A 17426-nucleotide genomic window follows, 5' to 3' on the forward strand; every position below is an offset into this window, starting at 1 on the left:
CTGGTACTTCGTCTCAGACACCTTAGAACCAATAACAGCCACCTCTGGACCTAGATAGCTCCTCACGGATACTTATGAGACATGTCCGCATGTTACCCGAGATCGACCCTTTATCCATGTGTGGAGTCCATGAAAAGGGGGATGGGCTGATCCGAAGGTCCTCCTGCTGACAGTCTGCACTGATTATCTAGCTCCAGCAAAATGGCGCTGAAGAAAGTGGTTGACGCGAGAAGCTTAGGCCATGCATTGAATGGGTGATGCGAGATGGGTGAAAGATGGGAGGGAGGGTGTGGAGTGTTGCGGGGGTTACAGTGTGATTGTTTTTGCCAGATCATACATATATCGATTCGGAGATAACTGAGTTTGCAGGGGGTGGTTATGCACATAATTCGGATTCAGGCCAGCAATTGCGCATCCAATGTACCCATCTAGCAGGCGGGAAAGTCGACCTGTGGTGACCCACGCATCCTTGCTCCCCCTTATAAAAGGAGTAAAACGCGCAGAGAAAGCCAACGCTGTTGACCCATTTGACAGCGGGGAAGTTTTGGAGGGGGAGATGAACGGTGGGAGTTCTTATTCAAGGGTGGGGCCTAGGTGCCGGCGTTGGAAGATGAAGAAAAGAGGGAGGGGCGAGTAAGTTGGATGTTGTGTGTGTTCTAGCGATGCATTCTTCCCGTTCCCGAATAATGTGAATCGTGCATGGAAGAGCGGGATGAGCTGCCTTGTGGCGCCGAGGGTGTTGTGGATGAGGAGTGTATCAAGGCTTGGTCAAGGCGGTGGATGAGCATGGAATTGTGTTTGTGCCAGGTTTACAAGGGTGTGAATATGAATCGTTGAACGCGAGTTTATCTGCTCTTTAGGAAGGCCATGGTGCCATGTCTGGAACCAATTTTAAAAAGAATCAAAAATCAAAAACTCCATATGTTGTGCACTATAAATTATGTTGTTTTGAAGGGTGGCTTAGCTCAACGGAAAGATCTAATTAAGACTGATAATGTATTGCAAGGTCTCTGGTTCAATTGCTTCAGGCTGCAATTTCTTTTCTGAAAAATATATTGCTCTGACTTCTTCTTACTCTCCTATTTGCATATTTATGCACCAAAAATCTCACACCACCACTTAGAAATTTATAAACACCAGAAAGTATGGATATAAGTAACTCAAACCAATAGATTGGGAAAGAATTCATGAGAATTGACATTTTCCCCTTCCACCTCTTCCTGCACATGCATACATCTGATCCTCTCTTGCAGAATCAATGCAGACCATGCACCTCCTTTTTCTTGAAGTAGAACTGGATAATCCTAGTTGTGCTTTCTACTGTAAAAATTTACCTTGTGCATTTTGGCCAAAAGAAATAGGAGAAATTCTCTGCTGAAGGCTCCTCTGGGTGTAAACTTAGAGGTTTTACCCAACATATATAACCATGCCTGAGGACATGGATGCCAAGGAAACTGATGCAATACCTGTTGCTGAGAGTGCAGACATATTTACTTTGATCCAAATTTTCATTCCCCAGGGCTGTTAGTGATGTTGATTCCCCATGCCCTCATTATAAATGTATAAAAATGGTTCAAGAACTCAGCAGCATAGCTTGGTGCTTGAATCCTCTGCTATATTTTCCTCCTTTTATCTATTCTTTTTTTTAGTTGATTTATGGTAAGGAATTCAAAGTGCTCATGCATTTTATAAAAATTATTCTTACAATTGGCCTTTCCTGATAACAGGGAGCCATAGCTTCGAAATTAGGATGCTGAGTAGGTGAGAACCAGACACCATGGAGGGTTACAGATGTTTCTTCCATTTACTTTTTATTTGTGATATGGCATCTCCTGCCTTGTGCTCTTCCTCGATATGAGTACCTCTGCAATGGCCTAATTTTTTAGTGCTACTTTGCATGTTCGACAACGGAAATTGGTGCAGTAACAAGCAAGATACATGTTGAGCATACAGAATTAGTATTAGTAATCGTGTGACCCAAGCAAGATGTCACACATAAAAGATGCCTAATTCGTTCACAATAAGCCGGATATAGACATAAATCCTGAAATGGAAGGTAGGGTCTGATGGGACTACCGCTTTGAGAATTATGTCCAAATCGGGCATCTTTTTGGTTCCAGACATGGCACCATGGCCTTTAGGAACACCAAAGGAACACAAGTCAACAAAAGATAACGAATGATGACACATAAGAGGCCTCAGATCAGTTCGTTATCTTTTGTCGACTCATCAAGAGTTGATCTGAGGCCTCTTAAGTGCTCTTAAGTGTCATCGTTTGTTATCTGTTGTCGACTCGTGTTCTTGGTGGTACAAGCATGTGCAAATGCAGATACCTGACCCAGGGAGCAGCATCTGAGGTTGGCCCGGCGTAGTACAACACGTCCACCAAAAGAAATACCAAAAGTTCAGGGAGCACGCAAAACTACATTGAGCGGACTCCTCTAAATTTTCTAGGCTGGAAGTTGTAACATTAAAGCTACACAACCAAAAGGTCAAATAATATCGAGATATCCTAGGCCTGTTTAGGAAATGTATCTTGAGATCAGCGAAGCACCGAATATTGGGCGGGCGCTTGTTAGGTGAAGAAAAACTGGTTGAAAAGGAGGCTACTCTCTAAAACTCTCCCCCATCCTACTAAATGTTTTCGACCCTTCAAGAGTATCACCAAGCAATCATCTCAGCAGCGTGGATGATTATCCTGTCCCTCATCCCGCAAGATCTAGTGCGGGCTGGAGCCGTCCTCCTCGGTGTTCTTATATGTCTGCACGCCATGCACCCACGAACCCTCATGAAAACACTTCAACTTCGGCTCTCATCCTTGGAGGAAAAATTACAGGACGCCGTCGATAGTGGAATTATGCGTCAATCGGATACAGTTTTCACTAATCAATTCACGAGAGACATATGCAGGTGGGTCGTTGACATTGTTTCATGAAATAACATGCTTACTGTGTCCACAATATACGCTCTTTAGAATCCGCTACATGACCTTTGAGCTCTACGAGAGAACGCTCATGACGTCTGTAGGTATTTTTCAGGAGATGAAGGCTGTTTGGGAGGGTCTCTCACTTGAGATTAATGAGTGCGTTCGGGATGTTGATGCCTTAGAAAGGGGCCTCGAAGTATGTTTTTTCTAGCTGTTGCCCACCCCAGTTTGACATGATGCACAGATAAACCGCGCAAAAATTCTGAAGAACCAATATCATTCGTGGAAGTGAAAGATTGAACTGAATATACACCATACCTATCATGATCCATCACTGTCCGGCCTAGCCCTTCTCATCGCTATGTTGTTTTTTGCTTTCGTTCTTCTGGTGCTGGCTGGATTGTAATCATATGTATTCCCACATTGATTTAACTTCTGCGTTTTTCGCATAGACAGGATACTCTATCATCTTCTTTGTTTAGCATCCGAAAAGTTAACTGTTGTAAATGTATGAGTATTGAAAACACGTGGACTTGAAGCGTACAGATCAAGACGGCAGTTAGAGCCCTCCACTCAAATGGGGCGATTCTGACAATTGCATGAGAACGCCAGCGTCTTCGCATACAACATCGGAAATCAAGTGGTCGAGGATAGGGACCGTTGTGGAAGGGCGAAGCTGGCGCTTGTCTCGTGTAGTGTGCAGCCAGAGACGTTGTCGCGGAATTAGAGCCGCCACCGCGCCAGTGAGTTGTGAGTGTTGTCGTGGAAGGTGGAAGAGCGGTATGTTCTAGTTGTTGTTTTCACAAAGCCCCAGCCTCTGATTCGCAGTGACCGACTCATCCTCCTCCCAGACTACCAGTGGTTTGACACAATGGTCCCGCACGTAATAGACTCCGATTCCCTCATCGCAAGCACGTCACGTCTATGTGTAGCCTCACGTGACATAGCACCTACGTGGAGGAGGTTCTTACCATTTCGCAAACCCCTTCCACCGAGAAAGAGATTGAGGGGTGCTTCGGTACCGAAGCCTGCGTAGATTTTGGAGGGCATTACGATGGGTGTAGACGAAACGAAGCCAGTAGCATGGCACTCCAGTGAACAAACATGAACGATGACTAAAGTCGTTCTGAATAGATATTTGTTAGGTAATTCGAAGGCAGTCCCGATACTGAGTGTAGCTCTCAACCAATGAAGGACACAGAGCAATTTAGGCTCAAATCATTGCCGATAAAGGCACTTGATGTGGTTGGCCGGGGGCATGTGAAGGTGACGAACTGTAGCATGCAGAAAGTGATTCATCAAGCAAGGCCGCACTACAGCTGTGTACCGTGTCAGTGTCTCTTTTGGGAAGACGACGATGCCAAACGTACGATGAAGCTCAAGACGATCATCTCCGTCAACACAAGACCTATGAAACCAATGAGTCGAGCACAAAGAAATCACAATGAAGTGGAGCCTACAAATCGGTCATGTGAATGAAACGTAAATCAGGGTGCGCACAGGGGGGCGTTCATCTTCTACCCTGGCTCGGTAACGTAAATTTCCGGTTTCCGTCCCCTATCTCTTCGCTATTCTGAAAGTAGGGCAGGATGAGTTATCCGTATGGAGGATGGCAACGATATGAGGTGAAAAAAACCAAAATCCTGGTAAAAGAGGAAGTCAGGAGGACGTTATATCAGGTAACGATGCTTGACCTACATCGTTTGGATCCACTAAATCCGCCTCCACCTTGGGTTGGGGTTCATTTCGATTCATCAAGAGAAAACGGGGATCAGGCCTCAACGACCAAGGGCGGCCGCGGGAAATATGGCTACTGAAGTCCTGAGCTTCGTGAAACGAGCAGGCCTCTGCACCATGTAAGGTTGGGAAAAGTCTCGTGTTTCTTCGTGACTTCCGTATCAAACGGAATGGCATCTGCAGAGTATCAGAAACTATATTTTGGCGTTCTGCCGAAATATATATCACAGTAACCTCAATGTGGACCTAATGCAGAAGATTGGAGAGTTGGCAGTTGCACCAGCATGCCTTGAGTACAAAATTAGCCGTTCTTCCTGGAAGAAGGGTAAAACATTTGTATTGACCTTTATGATATTCATCTGCCGCACTTGAACGTCCGATCCAGGTAAAGTCCACGCAATCGCGTATCAAAAGATCAATGTGCGCATGATTAGTATCGGCAACATCGGAGACGCTCCTGGCCAGAACGTCGGCCGCTTAAAAGTATGCACGGGGTTGCGGAGACACCTGTGCATGTATAAGATAGGTGAATCGGTTGGAAGACGAAGTCAACAGACCTGACTCTCGTGCACCATGACCACCCCACCCAACCTGCGCATCGCAGTCCTCCTCTTCCCTGACCGCCCGAACGTCGTAGATACCATGAACTACCTCAACAACCACAGCCGAGCCTTTCTCACAATCCCCACCGTCCGGGACCTCCTCACGAAAGCGCCCACCTTGACGTGGTACTTCGTCTCCGACACCTTAAACCCAATTACAGCCACCTCTGACCCTGAATAGCTCCCAAAGGATACGCACGAGACGTGCCCGCCTGTGGATTGTATCCTCGTACCCGAGATCGAGCGCTTATCCAGCCTTTCGATGTACAGAGTCCATGAAAAGGGGAATGGGCCGATCCGAAGGTCCTCTGGACAGTCTGTACTGATTCTCTAGTCAGAATTGCAAACAGGTGTCCTGGGCGGGTACCACAGTCTCCTCCAACAAAATGGCACTGAAGGTGGTAGATGCGAGGAGCTTAGGCCATGCGTTGGATGGGTGATGCGAGATGGGTGAAAGATGGGAGGGTGTGGAGTGCTGCGGGGGTCACAATGAGATTGACTTTGCGGGATCGTTTTTTTGATTCGGAGATGGTTGAGTTTGCAAAGGTGAGTGCGGAGGAGGTGATTTCGGAGGAGATGGTCATGTAACTCAGATAGGTATCGAGTACGTTGTCTTTCGCTTTCGTCAATCATCAATCCTTCTACACGGAACAGGGATGTACCGAAGCCCCAGAAATGGTAGGCGAGCGGGTCAAAACGCTCCACCCAGTCGTACTCGGTCTCAGAAGACCTCAGTGAGGAGCCACAATAGCAGGCTGCGTATTCCACACATTATCATAGAACCGCGGGAGCCCTTGACTCTGCATCTGCCTAGAATGTCGTTGCTATTGTTCTTAGGGATACTGAGGCGACATCCCTCGGCTCAAGTGTGGCGAAGACTGATGATGCCCTCGTTGTTGGCTTTGCGAAAAATCCAAACGTCGGTACAGCGGCGACGAATGGTGTGAACAAGTCCCTTGCGCCCGTTGATGTTGGTGGTGTTGAGCAAAAGCAGGGGGTTGACACTGCGATGAAGTTTTTTAAACCTTGGTATTGATACTCTGGCGAGTAGTGTTATTGGGGGAAGGACTTGTGTTGCGAATACTGCTGCTGATGCTGCTCCTGTTAAGGAAGTGTCGCCCGCCCTTGAGTATTCCCAACCTGCCCCAACCACCGACGAACATCCAGATCATTTGGGGTCGTAGGACTATAACTGTTTGGAGCACTTCTGTTGGGCTTATATTCAGGTATTTGTAGGCCTGGTTTTTGTGGTGGATTGGAGGGGGGGGGTTGAAGATAGAGGAGACGGGGGTAAAAGTCTTGTTGTTGGTGCTGGAGGGGTGGAGGGGGTCAAAGTGGAAGAGGAGTACGGGTTGGCAGTATACTTAGACAAAGACCTCTTGGCAGGTGAATGCGGAAACGAAGCACTTGTAGGCAAAAATGCAACAGCCGCGTTTCTCTTCGATCCAGGTCTGAGTGTGGGTCAGGGGCAATTTGACGAAGTCGAGGTAGCTGGGGGTATGCCTCCTGTTCCCGTTTGAGAACCTCATAAGGCTCCTTGACCTCCTCCTCCATACTATACATTCCCCCTCCCCGACGTGAATGCAGGGAGAAGGAAATAACGATGTTGTTTGGGGGATGGTAAATGATGTGCTCATCTATCACCGTGTCAATGTAGGAAAACCTGAAGACGCCAATCGGGAGATGTCGAGCTGCATGTCAGTTAATAATAGTGTTTGAAAGTTAGGTTAGTTAACCGGAAAATAACCGGAAAATAACCGGACCTAACCGCAACACTAACCTAACCGCGGTTAGGGTTAGTTGATTTTGAAAATGGAATAACTGGTTATTTTGCGGTTAACTAACTGTTAAATAACCGGTTATAACCAGCCCTATTATACACCTTCAAAACGCACTTTAGAACGTCAAAAACGCTTAAAATTTGCCTAAGTTACGGTCAAATCTCTAAAATATCACTCAAATGTGTAGACTTTCAAGGATAATTGCATAAATATGTCAATTCTTCACCGATTTTAGCGTTCTTGGGCTCGTTTTAAAGCTAGAATATGCAGAAATAATATCTATCAAGATACATATAAGCATATTTGCCTTGTTATAACCGATTCTTTATTTTTCGGTCCTAACCAGTTAGTAACTGCAAATAACCGACCGTAACCAGTTAGTTGCGGTCCGGTTAGGTTATTTTAGGTTTCAGGACAAAGGCTAACCGGTCTCGGTCTCGGTTAGAGCCCCTGGGCACCCAATAACCGGACCTAACCGGACTTTCGAACACTAGTTAATAACATGCGCAGAGTAGCCATCCGTTGGCCATCCAATACATGTGGTCAGATATACTTGGAACGAGCACGAGTCAGTCAAGGAAGAAGCTCTTGGATCGACAGCATGTAGTATGCACCTGTCAGGATTGGGGATCTATGCGATATCAATACTTGAATGAGCGAAAACTCGAAGGAAGAAGAAAAGGCACTAGTGTTTGAAAGTCCGGTCCGGTCCGGTCTTTTGGTGCCTAGTGCCTTAGACCGTAACCGTAACCAGTCCTTCCAATTCCAGAAACCTCAAAAAACCGGACCGAACCGCAACAGACCGGTCTTTTGCGGTTACAAGACCAGTTTTGACCGGTTCCAGTCTTAACCGGTTTGTGACTGATCTAGACCGGTTTTTTGTAGGGGCAATGCAGCAAAATTCTATGTGGTTTAATGTACGAGGGGGTTAGCATACATGACTTGATTTAGACTACCATTTCCGTATCCAACTCCTGATCCCAAACCAAGGAGGCATTATCGTCGTCAAGCATCTCTTCAAACTCAAGGAATGGTTCAACCTCCTCCTGCTGAAAAGCCGTCCACGCAGCCATATCATACAGGTCAGGTCTCCAAGCAGACCCCATTATCACCAGTTGTTCAAAGACTCTTGAACCCAGGCACGCGCGGCGGTCTGTCGCAATTTGTTTGCTGCCCGAAAATAAACGCTCACAGGGAACGGATGAAGCTTGAGATGGGAGGACGTCGAGCACGATACGTGCCAGTGTAGGGTATAATGTTGCATTGTTCTACAGAATGACGTGAGTGATGAAGAAGATTCTAAAGAAATTCCTTACCTGCCACCATTCAACGAGATCGGTGTTCTTGGTCACATCCCATTGCATTGTACTCAAATAGCGGCGTAACTCCGCTACCCAGCCCTCTATCATGTCGGCAGTGAGAAGCGTCTCACGATGTTTATCGAATTCTGACGCGTCGTCATCATTGGCATCCTGGGTTCCAGTACCTCTTTGATTGGGAGTAGCGCGGGGGCGAGCGTTATAGTATTTGGCCATCTAGTTTAGTACATGTTAGCATATATAATTTTGTGTAAATAGATTCTAGAATGAGCGACGTACGGTTCTCTCCACTATCTTTCTGGCCTTGTCTTGCCAGTCTTTTGCATCAGGGTTTCCTGCCGCAATTTCCGCTGCTTGTTCGTCAGGACCACCCCAAGCCATCTTGATGTAGGCGAGCTTGTAATAAGGATGAAGCACTTCAAATAGTTTATTAACATGTGTCTTGCCATGAGTGGAAGGAAAGCCTTACCGAGAGCCAGTACAAAACTGGGCTTTTCATCGAGGCGGGAATAGTACTTACCCACCTTCTCGAGGCCATCGTTGAGCGCGTCCTTGTACAGCGCATATTTAGGGCTATCTCACTTCTTCTCCCATGCCGATTGGAGTTGCTCAAGCACGGGAAGTGCGCGCCACAGGGTTGGCTCCTGTTCCAAAGAAAAGTATTGTTGAATCCGGTTTGAATCCTAGTGAATTTCGTTAGTATCCCCTCTTGTAGCCAAATGAAATGACGTTACCGCAAGTATATCGCGTGCATCGATTACTCTTGCCCAATCTGACTCGACCATCTTGAAGGCAGACCAGGGTATGTGTTTCAGGAGACGATTATTGCGCCGCAACGTCGTAATCGGGCCATACATCTCATCCGCTGAGCTAACAAATAATCCGATTGGCTGTCAATGAGGTATCAACAAGATGAACATGTAATAAAAATAGTAATAGTAATACGTACCTGACACAGTTTATTGGCCTGGTCGAGCATTTTGTATGCTGTCCCCCAGCGAATATTACTATGTAATGGTATCTTCAGAGCTTCAGGGACTCCGCAACGGATCTGTGTACTGTGAAAGTATTCAATACGCTGGCCAGACGCTTGAATCTGAGCGTAGATTTCATGAGACAATGCGTGAAGTTTCAGGGAGACGAGTAATCTTACCTTGATTGCAAGTGTCCGGATCGCAGCAATCACATCAAGGGAGCCGCCTAGAACACGATTGTCAGCTCGGGTGGGATCATATTCCCAGATGGCTGTCGCATTTTCGACAGCCGCAATCTTTGTGATGTGGCCCATCACGTCAATGTTCCCAAGGTTGACAACGTGTCCGAGGCAACTATGGACAACAAAATTCAATCAAGGGGAATGGAAATGAATGAACAAAATGTACGGTAACTGTTGCTCATCACTATTCCATTCGAGGCCTCGCCGGGTGTGAATATCCTCAATTGTTTTGCAGGTGGTATTGTTATTTCCCGTGTTATCCAATGTTGCTGTATATAGCTGATCAGAATAATATCAGCAGGGTCAATGACAAGCGACAGGATGACAAGCGACAGGACAAACCTTTGTTCCAGTTTTGTCCATAATCCCAACACGGTCGAGCAGACCTACAGAATATCTTCCGAGGTTCTCCCCGCTATGCCCACCTGATAACGCCTTGAACCCAATAACGGCCGATTTCAGCTTCCACTTCCCATCCGTCACTGCAATCCAATGCGCAGTCATTCCTTGAAAGCCTGCCTTCGTCGTATCGGCTGACCATCCGTCTTGAGTTATCAACACTTTCCCAGGAGCTGCCTAAGGTAAGTCGTCAGCATTATCCGAGGCATCGAAAAATGAAGTTCTTACGGTTATTTCTTTCTTTAGCAACTTCATGTGTTTGGTAAATTCATTGTGGAGGTGTATTTTGGCGTCGTAGGAACTGGGAAGGTCGTTAGTCGTCGATTTCGGCCTCATCGCTACCAAGGCATTTCGAAATGCAAGGTTATCGGCCAGAGCAAGTGGCTATAGGTGCGTAACACATCATTTATCTGAATAGAACGTCAACGAATGACTTACTTGGTTATTAGTTGCAATCAGCTTCGTGACTGCATGGAGTGCTGCCTCCCTTGTGAACTCCCGCGGTCCTGTAACGGTCTTGAAGTCTAACAGCTGTTGCTGCTGCTTCTTCGTCAGCCAACCTCTCTGTTTTGCATCCTTCTCCTCCTCCATGGTCTTCCAGATATCTCGAGGTATGGCCCAATGGCTCATTGGTATGTTTTCTTTTTCGCATTTTTGCTTGTAAAGATCGTAATGCTGACGGATATGTGCACGACATGAAGAATTTCCTCCCTTAAGGAAGGCCTTGCGCTTCCCATAGGTTTTGACGAATGCCTCGTCACCCCTGGTCGGTAAGTAAGCATCTCCGTGGAATGGTAGCGCAATGGCTTACTTGCAAACAGTACACCAACGTCCTACCAATGTATCATACTTGTCGGCACTTGTCTTGAACTTCACGGTGACTCTGTCAGTCATTATAGTGAGGAGGTCGAGCATTGATTCCTTTTTTACAGGTTTTTCTTGGAGGTCGGCTCCACGTTGGTGGTCATTGAGACCGTCATCCTAGGGTATGGTAAGTCAACGAAGCTTGTATCAGGTGATAACGCTAACCTCTTGTTCATCAGCAGGTTGCTCATCATCAACACCATCATCCACTTCCTCAACATCCTGACCAGGCCGTTCGTCATCGTCAGCCACCTCCACTTCGTCTGAACCTGAAAGCTCGATACGCTGATGCTTTCCGCCTTTCTTCTTGGGTCGGCGTGGTGAATCGGAGTCGCTAGCTGAGGAAAATTTGTTGTGTTCGGGGCCGCTCTCGTCGTCAGAGCCCCTTGTTGCCCTTTTGCGGGTGCCCTGTGTCGTCGCCGATTTTGACTTGCTCTTCCCCGCGCGTGGCTTACCCTTTGGCTTGGGATCATGGAGTCTTGGTGGTATCCCTTTAGCAATAGTTCGAGTGGTAATAGGCATGGTAGAGTTGAGACTGCCGTGTATTTAAATTTTCATTGACAGCAGCGGTATATTTGGCAATGCATTATCAAAGGTTCCTATCAAAAACATAGAATTTGAGGTAAGTATATTCCAAGTTGTAAGCTTGGCCACACCACAATTTGAAGGCTCGAAAGACCGGTCTTTAACCGGTTAAACCGGTTTTTGCCCGGTCTTGAAAATTTGGAATTCATAGAGGACCGTAGACCGAACCGCGGTTACGGTCTTTGTCGGTCCTCATAATTTGCGGTCTTCATCGGTCACAGTCTGGTCTGGTCACGGTTTTTTTCCAGTCCTGTGACCGGACTTCCAAACACTAGGTGGGAGAGTGGAGTTGATTGACTTTATACTCAATGCCTAAAATAATTTGGATTATTGTTAAACTCAAGCTCAACAGGATAAGAGCTTACTTTTTTCGTCCTTGTCTGATTCAGACATGGGGAGAGGTCGTTTGGAGGGAGAGGCAGGGGCATTGTTAGAGTTGTTGGGTCAAGAACGTTCTAAAATCTGTTGGATAGTGGGACTTTGTTTGTCTTTCGACACAGGGACCTATATAAATTATTAGACAGATGATAGCCAGAAGTCAAATCAGGTGTTACTTTATATTTCAAGGGGGACGTGATTGTTATGATGTCGCCTGCTCGTCCAGGGGCACTCGGGCTTAACCATTCCTTTAATTCATAGGACTAACAGTTTTTAGTGAAGGGGTGAGATGTCTGAAGGTAGGGCACACATACCTTGTTCTTGGCCTCGTATTGCTTTGCATCAGCTTCAACAATCTCATTCAGTGCAACAGGTTGGTCCTGATAAAGATGGAACAGTTTATCAGTGCAGAGAGTCAGTGCACCTAAAGCAAAACGGTTCTTCACTCTTGATTTGTTGGTCGTGTAGTTCAGCTGAATCTTCATTAGCGATTTTAACGGAAGATGCAAGAAGATATTACATTGGTTTGAGGTCCGATGTAGAAGTCCCCGAGAGCACTGTTCTTGATCCCCAGATGTGCTGGTTGGATCTCGCCAAAGATGTTGACTTTGAACTCCAACCCATCCTGACTTTGAACTCCGACCCATCCTGACTTTGATATTCGAACCCAGAGGCCCAAGTAGTTTTGCAGAAAAAGTGTGTGTTATACTGACAGTTCACAAGAAAACCGGTGCCAGATGAGGTGATGAGTTCATGAAGTGAGTCATAGACACCATTAGATTTGCAGTCTGCGTAGTGGGCATTGACAGGGGATGCCATTGTGCATTGTTTGGTACATGTCGAATTGCTTGTTAAAGAGAAGGCCCATTAATAGGAGACGTCCATGCTAAACTGATCTAGAAAGTAAAGGAGTTTGCTCTCCGCAGCGTCATTGAACCATCAGAGGTAAGGAGATGGTCATCATTGTCGAGCTCACTCTGAAAGGGGTGCATCAATGTGGTTGGTTCGAGAGGCATGCCTTTTCAAATCACGGGTTGTGCATCTGCTCACAGGATCTTGTTGGGTGGCCAAGTTGTCAATGGCAGCTTGGGTCTCAATGACATTGGTACTGCACCAAACAGTGGTCTCTAGCACAATCTCCCTCAGTCGTTTGTTTTCTACTCTCAAATCTTCCGATACATTGCAGGTTATTTTGTTTCTGGAAAACGATCTCAAAATCAACAGTCCCTTGATCGAAGTAACATGGGACAGCATGACATAGAGGGCTTCAGAGCCTCTGCAAGATTGGAGGTCAACAATTACGGCGGACAGTGTTTGTCCTTGAGCCCGATGTGCTGTCATGGCAAACACAGGTACAATCGGAACTTGAGTGCATTTAATGGTAACATTCTAACCAGATTTGTGTTTATTCATAATAGTGAAGTTGACTGAATCCCTTAATACTGGGACTTCATTTGGCATCAGGTGAGGCATCGACTCTTCGTTGGCATCTTCCACTTTTACAACACAGGAAATCAGCATGCGCTTGCCGGTTTTGTCAGTTCGGTACCGAATGTGCTTAACTGTCCCATAAGTTCCATTCACAATTCCTTCTTGAACATCAAAATTTTGTGCCACCAATATGGGCATGCCTATGACTAGTGGAAGACGACCCAGGTGGCCTTTTGTGGTGCCTGAATGGATTGTTTGCAGACGGGTCAGCAAATCTTCGTTCACTAACACAGAACCTTTACATTTGTCTTCTGCATAATACCAATGCAGAGTCTGGTTCGTGGATTTGGCGAACACAATCGCACATCATTCATTTAGAGTGTCTTTGGCCACGTTATCAGTGATGATCACAGGAGAAAATTTCCACCGAGGATTTTGTAAGTCTATGTCATCATTCTTACCTATCACTCATCCTTTTAAAAGTTCGTAATCAGATTCAGTGCATTCTCCAACCCAGAGCTGTGTCAATAAGTCGCAGAAACAACTATTTCCCAAACCTTGCTGCCGCATATTTGTTGTCAGTTCAACTACAGTGTTGATTGTCAGCCAGAGAATTCGGCCAAGCACCTTCTTTTCTTTTGTGATGTTTCCCACCCCAAATCTTGTGTTGACATTTGAATAGAGTCGAGTCTGAAGAACAGGTGGGAGTTGGGCGAAATCACCAGTGAAAATGATATTAATGCCACCAAAAGGTTCTTCATTACCTTTGGCTTCTGATAACCGTTCACTGATTGTCAGTAAAAATTCACAGCTGATCATTGAGACTTCATCAATTAATAAAAAATCTATGCTGTTCCACATAGAAATCAAATCATTTTTTGATTGGTTCCTGCACTCAACATGTTTTGTAATTCCTAGTGCCGCATGAAGCGTCATTCCACCCACATTCTTGGCAGCTATTCCCATGAATGCACTTACATGGAATCTTCTACCTTGGCCTTTAGCATCAAAGTATGCATTGATTGTGTTAAAAACCCGACTTTTACCTGTGCCCACTGGCCCGGACAAAAACATATGCAAGGGTTCCCCAAGACCTCTACGTTTGAGACTTCTGTTGGCAATTATGTTAAAGGCAGTCGTTTGCTCTGCATTCAAACCCCAGCTTTTCACAAATGTATTGATGTCAAGGCTCACTGGAGGGTTGGTTACCTCTGAAGTTGCGTCCCTGTTGTTTGATGGCCCAGCCGATAGTGACTCTTCGGTTACCGATACAAGGTGTGGATCGTGGCCAGATGTTCCCTGTGAGGTGGATTGAAAACTCTCAACTGTTGATCCCATGTCATAATCATCGGTTAACTGACTTTCTTTTTCACACCATGCTGACTTCCTTTTTTCATAGGCATCCTTCCAGTCCACTTCATACATGGTCAGGATTTGACTTAAATCCTCTTCCATGCCTTCCAAATCATATTGCGTGGTCCCAGTCAGGTCAGAACACAAACTGCTGTTTTCAAAACACGCTAATACATTCGACGTGTTTTTTTCAGATTCATTGACGTATTTCAATACATGTTCGTCCATGTCTTGCAGTAGACTGTGTAAAACTTCTTCATCAACACCAGCTGTAAGATCATCTTCTTCGGTGACACAACTTGTGTTGATGACATTGTTAGAAATCAGCTCAGTAGTTTGTCAATTTCGGTTATGGAAGTGACTATCATGGCTGTCTTTACACTCGTGCAGTGATTGCATGTTGTTCAACAAACACTCAATCTCTGGTGTGTATTCCATCATACACCACAGCTTAAAAATCAGCAACATCAAACCATCTGTTGTTTATCCCTGAATCTACTCTACCACCTGCATCCAAGCAAACTCCATACTCCATCTCATGCATTGTCTCTTTGTCACTCCACTCTGGCAACACTGCTCCTGACTCTGCCTTCAATGCCCTCACATACTCCTGCTCCATCAACGATGATGCCAGCTAGTTACCCACAATGTCTGTATCAGGGAGAATCTGTGCTCAAATATCTTGAGGGACATTGGAAAGCTCAATCCCTTCAGCCATGTCTGATGTGGGTGGTAAGTTGTTGAAAACATTTCAACACTGCAGAATCCAGTTTGGACCTCATATATTTCAAATTATGGTCAGTATCACAGTGACTAATGTAATTTCAAATGTGTGCCTTGCAGTCGTTCCCCCCTATCTGCCAAAAAAAGGCTATGTAACGGTCATTTCCCCCATGTGTCGAGTTTAAACAAAGTGTTTACTCAAGTCCAATATAAGCTGACCAAAGGCTAGTTGCATGCACACAACAACAGTTGTGTGTCTGCTGACACACGACTCAGGGCCACTGCTTGCTTCTCTCTTCATTTCACATGTTCCACGCTTGGATATGCACTACAAGGCTCTGATTTATTTTTAGATCTTACCCCTCATGGTTGAGGAGTGAGCTTGAGACACCCCTTTCTGCTAGGCTCTCGTCTCAACATCTCACTCCTCAACCAGGTAAGATCCCCAATTTTTTATCTAGACTCTTGTCTCGATATCTTACTCCATTATTAGTATTAGCACACACTTTTTTGTCAAATCAAATACTACGTATTCATCGTTCCTCAATCTATCTCATGAGTGAAGATCATGCCAACCTCTTTGCGACCGCAGTCCCAGAGAATGCCAGATCGTCCAGCACTTTGGGATTGAATGCAATTGGACGAAGTGACGACAATCAGACCAGCTCTGCTGGACAGGATGGACCCTCAACTCGAGACCGAGCCAACTCTGTTGCGCAGGATGAGGACCTCCAGAATGACACAGGAGAAATCCAAGTCCCACTCCAAAATAACGAGAGCATCGGCAAAGACGACCTTGAAGAATTCTCCAGAGGAGAGAAACCTCAACTTGAGGAAGAATCGATCAGATATATGGATGACACAGTTGATAAATTCAGGCGAGGAGAAATTACAAAGCTCAAAGCCCTGTCGAACATCATTGGAGCCCTCAATTTCGACCCATCCAACACTAACAGAGGGAAGGATGCCGCTATCAAATTCTATGCTAAAACCCTTGAATATGCAGCCCTCACTTCTTCAGTGGTTAAGCAAGGAAAGCATGCCGCAATTGGACTCAAGCCGAAATCTGTTCAACACAAGCAACATGAACCTAAGACCATTGACACTGTCGGAGTTTTCTAATTCGGCATCTCAACCGGTTCTAACTTGTTGTGGACATTCCTATCAAAATTGCCATCATAATTAAGAGCAACCAAAGAGTTTTTGGTTACAATTTTGGTCCCATCCAGGGTGGCAACCTGGTTGCAACAGGTGGCAACAGGAGTTCCAGTGTGATTGTAGCCAATTTTGGGCTAAAAAATGGAAAAATAAAGAACTTTCAACAGTTAGCACTGGTTAGAATGCCGTCCCAATTTTGGCTGGTTGTGACAAAAGGAATAAATCTCCGACAACTGACCAAGTGATTGACGAGCTCATCTCTCAAATCAGCAGAGACAGCAACAGGTTGAAAGGGGTAACTTGCCTTCAGGATCAGACAATGATGATGATGGAGACGACGACCCCTCAAATAAGAAACAAAGAGTTTTCGAATCCGAGATGCCCTGGTATAATCGAGAGGATGAAGCAAGGCAAAGCAGAAACAGAGATTGCAAAGAATCTTGACAAATCCTCCAACTCTTCACCTGTGATTACAAAGTCGTCAAACAGTGGATCCAAAATTCAAGGACTGCACCACTCAGTTTCCCCACTTCAGAATGGGACAACATCATCAAGGGACAAGCCGTCAACCTTGACACAGTGTTCTCATCACTGCACCATATTTCTGCTCCTAAGGAGAATGTTGGACGCATGGGATCAACTGAAATATCCCTTGGTCAATCAGACCCAGCAAAGCAGGGCAGTTAGTAGGAATCACCCACCAACACTGAGAGGCCTGACAATACAAACAGGCCATAGTTGATGGTGCCTGCTGATGGGCTGATGAGGGCCAATAACCCTGTGTTGATGAATTGGCCGATGTGATCCCACTATCAAGGTAAAGAAGGGTCGGCCAGCTACGTAGATTTAGCATACACCGATCAGTAGGAAGCTGCCCCGGGAAGTCAAGTCCCTGTATTTGTATATCGGCTGATAGCTAAGCTATGCAAGGTCGGCTGAGAGTTTGAACATGTA

The 17426-nt window shown here is 45.8% G+C and overlaps 7 protein-coding genes across 7 annotated transcripts; 4 read left to right on the forward strand and 3 right to left on the reverse strand.

Annotated features, from left to right (window-relative positions):
• Nucleotides 1-418: 418 nt before the first annotated feature.
• Nucleotides 419-637, forward strand: LACBIDRAFT_302980 (uncharacterized protein; the record flags this gene model as incomplete). Its single annotated transcript, XM_001883682.1, has 1 exon — nucleotides 419-637. One exon carries the CDS (start codon nucleotides 419-421, stop codon nucleotides 635-637), a length of 219 nt encoding a protein of 72 aa, XP_001883717.1.
• A 2001-nt stretch (nucleotides 638-2638) lies between these two features.
• Nucleotides 2639-3218, forward strand: LACBIDRAFT_329659 (uncharacterized protein; the record flags this gene model as incomplete). The annotated part of the gene is made up of 3 exons (XM_001883683.1): nucleotides 2639-2910; nucleotides 2975-3122; nucleotides 3171-3218. 3 exons carry the CDS (start codon nucleotides 2639-2641, stop codon nucleotides 3216-3218), a joined length of 468 nt encoding a protein of 155 aa, XP_001883718.1.
• Nucleotides 3219-5754: 2536 nt separating this feature from the next.
• On the forward strand, nucleotides 5755-6785 carry LACBIDRAFT_329660 (uncharacterized protein; the record flags this gene model as incomplete). Its single annotated transcript, XM_001883684.1, has 4 exons — nucleotides 5755-5811; nucleotides 5920-5943; nucleotides 6080-6262; nucleotides 6492-6785. 4 exons carry the CDS (start codon nucleotides 5755-5757, stop codon nucleotides 6783-6785), a joined length of 558 nt encoding a protein of 185 aa, XP_001883719.1.
• Nucleotides 6786-11873: 5088 nt separating this feature from the next.
• Nucleotides 11874-12292, reverse strand: LACBIDRAFT_302985 (uncharacterized protein; the record flags this gene model as incomplete). Its single annotated transcript, XM_001883799.1, has 3 exons — nucleotides 11874-11933; nucleotides 11984-12070; nucleotides 12122-12292. 3 exons carry the CDS (start codon nucleotides 12290-12292, stop codon nucleotides 11874-11876), a joined length of 318 nt encoding a protein of 105 aa, XP_001883834.1.
• Nucleotides 12293-12779: 487 nt separating this feature from the next.
• LACBIDRAFT_302986 (uncharacterized protein) lies at nucleotides 12780-13148 on the reverse strand (the record flags this gene model as incomplete). Its single annotated transcript, XM_001883800.1, has 1 exon — nucleotides 12780-13148. One exon carries the CDS (start codon nucleotides 13146-13148, stop codon nucleotides 12780-12782), a length of 369 nt encoding a protein of 122 aa, XP_001883835.1.
• A 48-nt stretch (nucleotides 13149-13196) lies between these two features.
• LACBIDRAFT_302987 (uncharacterized protein) lies at nucleotides 13197-13555 on the reverse strand (the record flags this gene model as incomplete). The annotated part of the gene is made up of 2 exons (XM_001883801.1): nucleotides 13197-13480; nucleotides 13528-13555. The coding sequence occupies 2 exons, from the start codon at nucleotides 13553-13555 to the stop codon at nucleotides 13197-13199; spliced, it is 312 nt and encodes a 103-aa protein (XP_001883836.1).
• Nucleotides 13556-15869: 2314 nt separating this feature from the next.
• Nucleotides 15870-16436, forward strand: LACBIDRAFT_302989 (uncharacterized protein; the record flags this gene model as incomplete). The annotated part of the gene is made up of 1 exon (XM_001883685.1): nucleotides 15870-16436. The coding sequence occupies one exon, from the start codon at nucleotides 15870-15872 to the stop codon at nucleotides 16434-16436; it is 567 nt and encodes a 188-aa protein (XP_001883720.1).
• Between the last annotated feature and the right edge of the window lie 990 nt (nucleotides 16437-17426).

The sequence above is a fragment of the Laccaria bicolor genome, genomic scaffold (assembly GCF_000143565.1).
Source record: "Laccaria bicolor S238N-H82 LACBIscaffold_22 genomic scaffold, whole genome shotgun sequence".
Taxonomy (NCBI): domain Eukaryota; kingdom Fungi; phylum Basidiomycota; class Agaricomycetes; order Agaricales; family Hydnangiaceae; genus Laccaria; species Laccaria bicolor.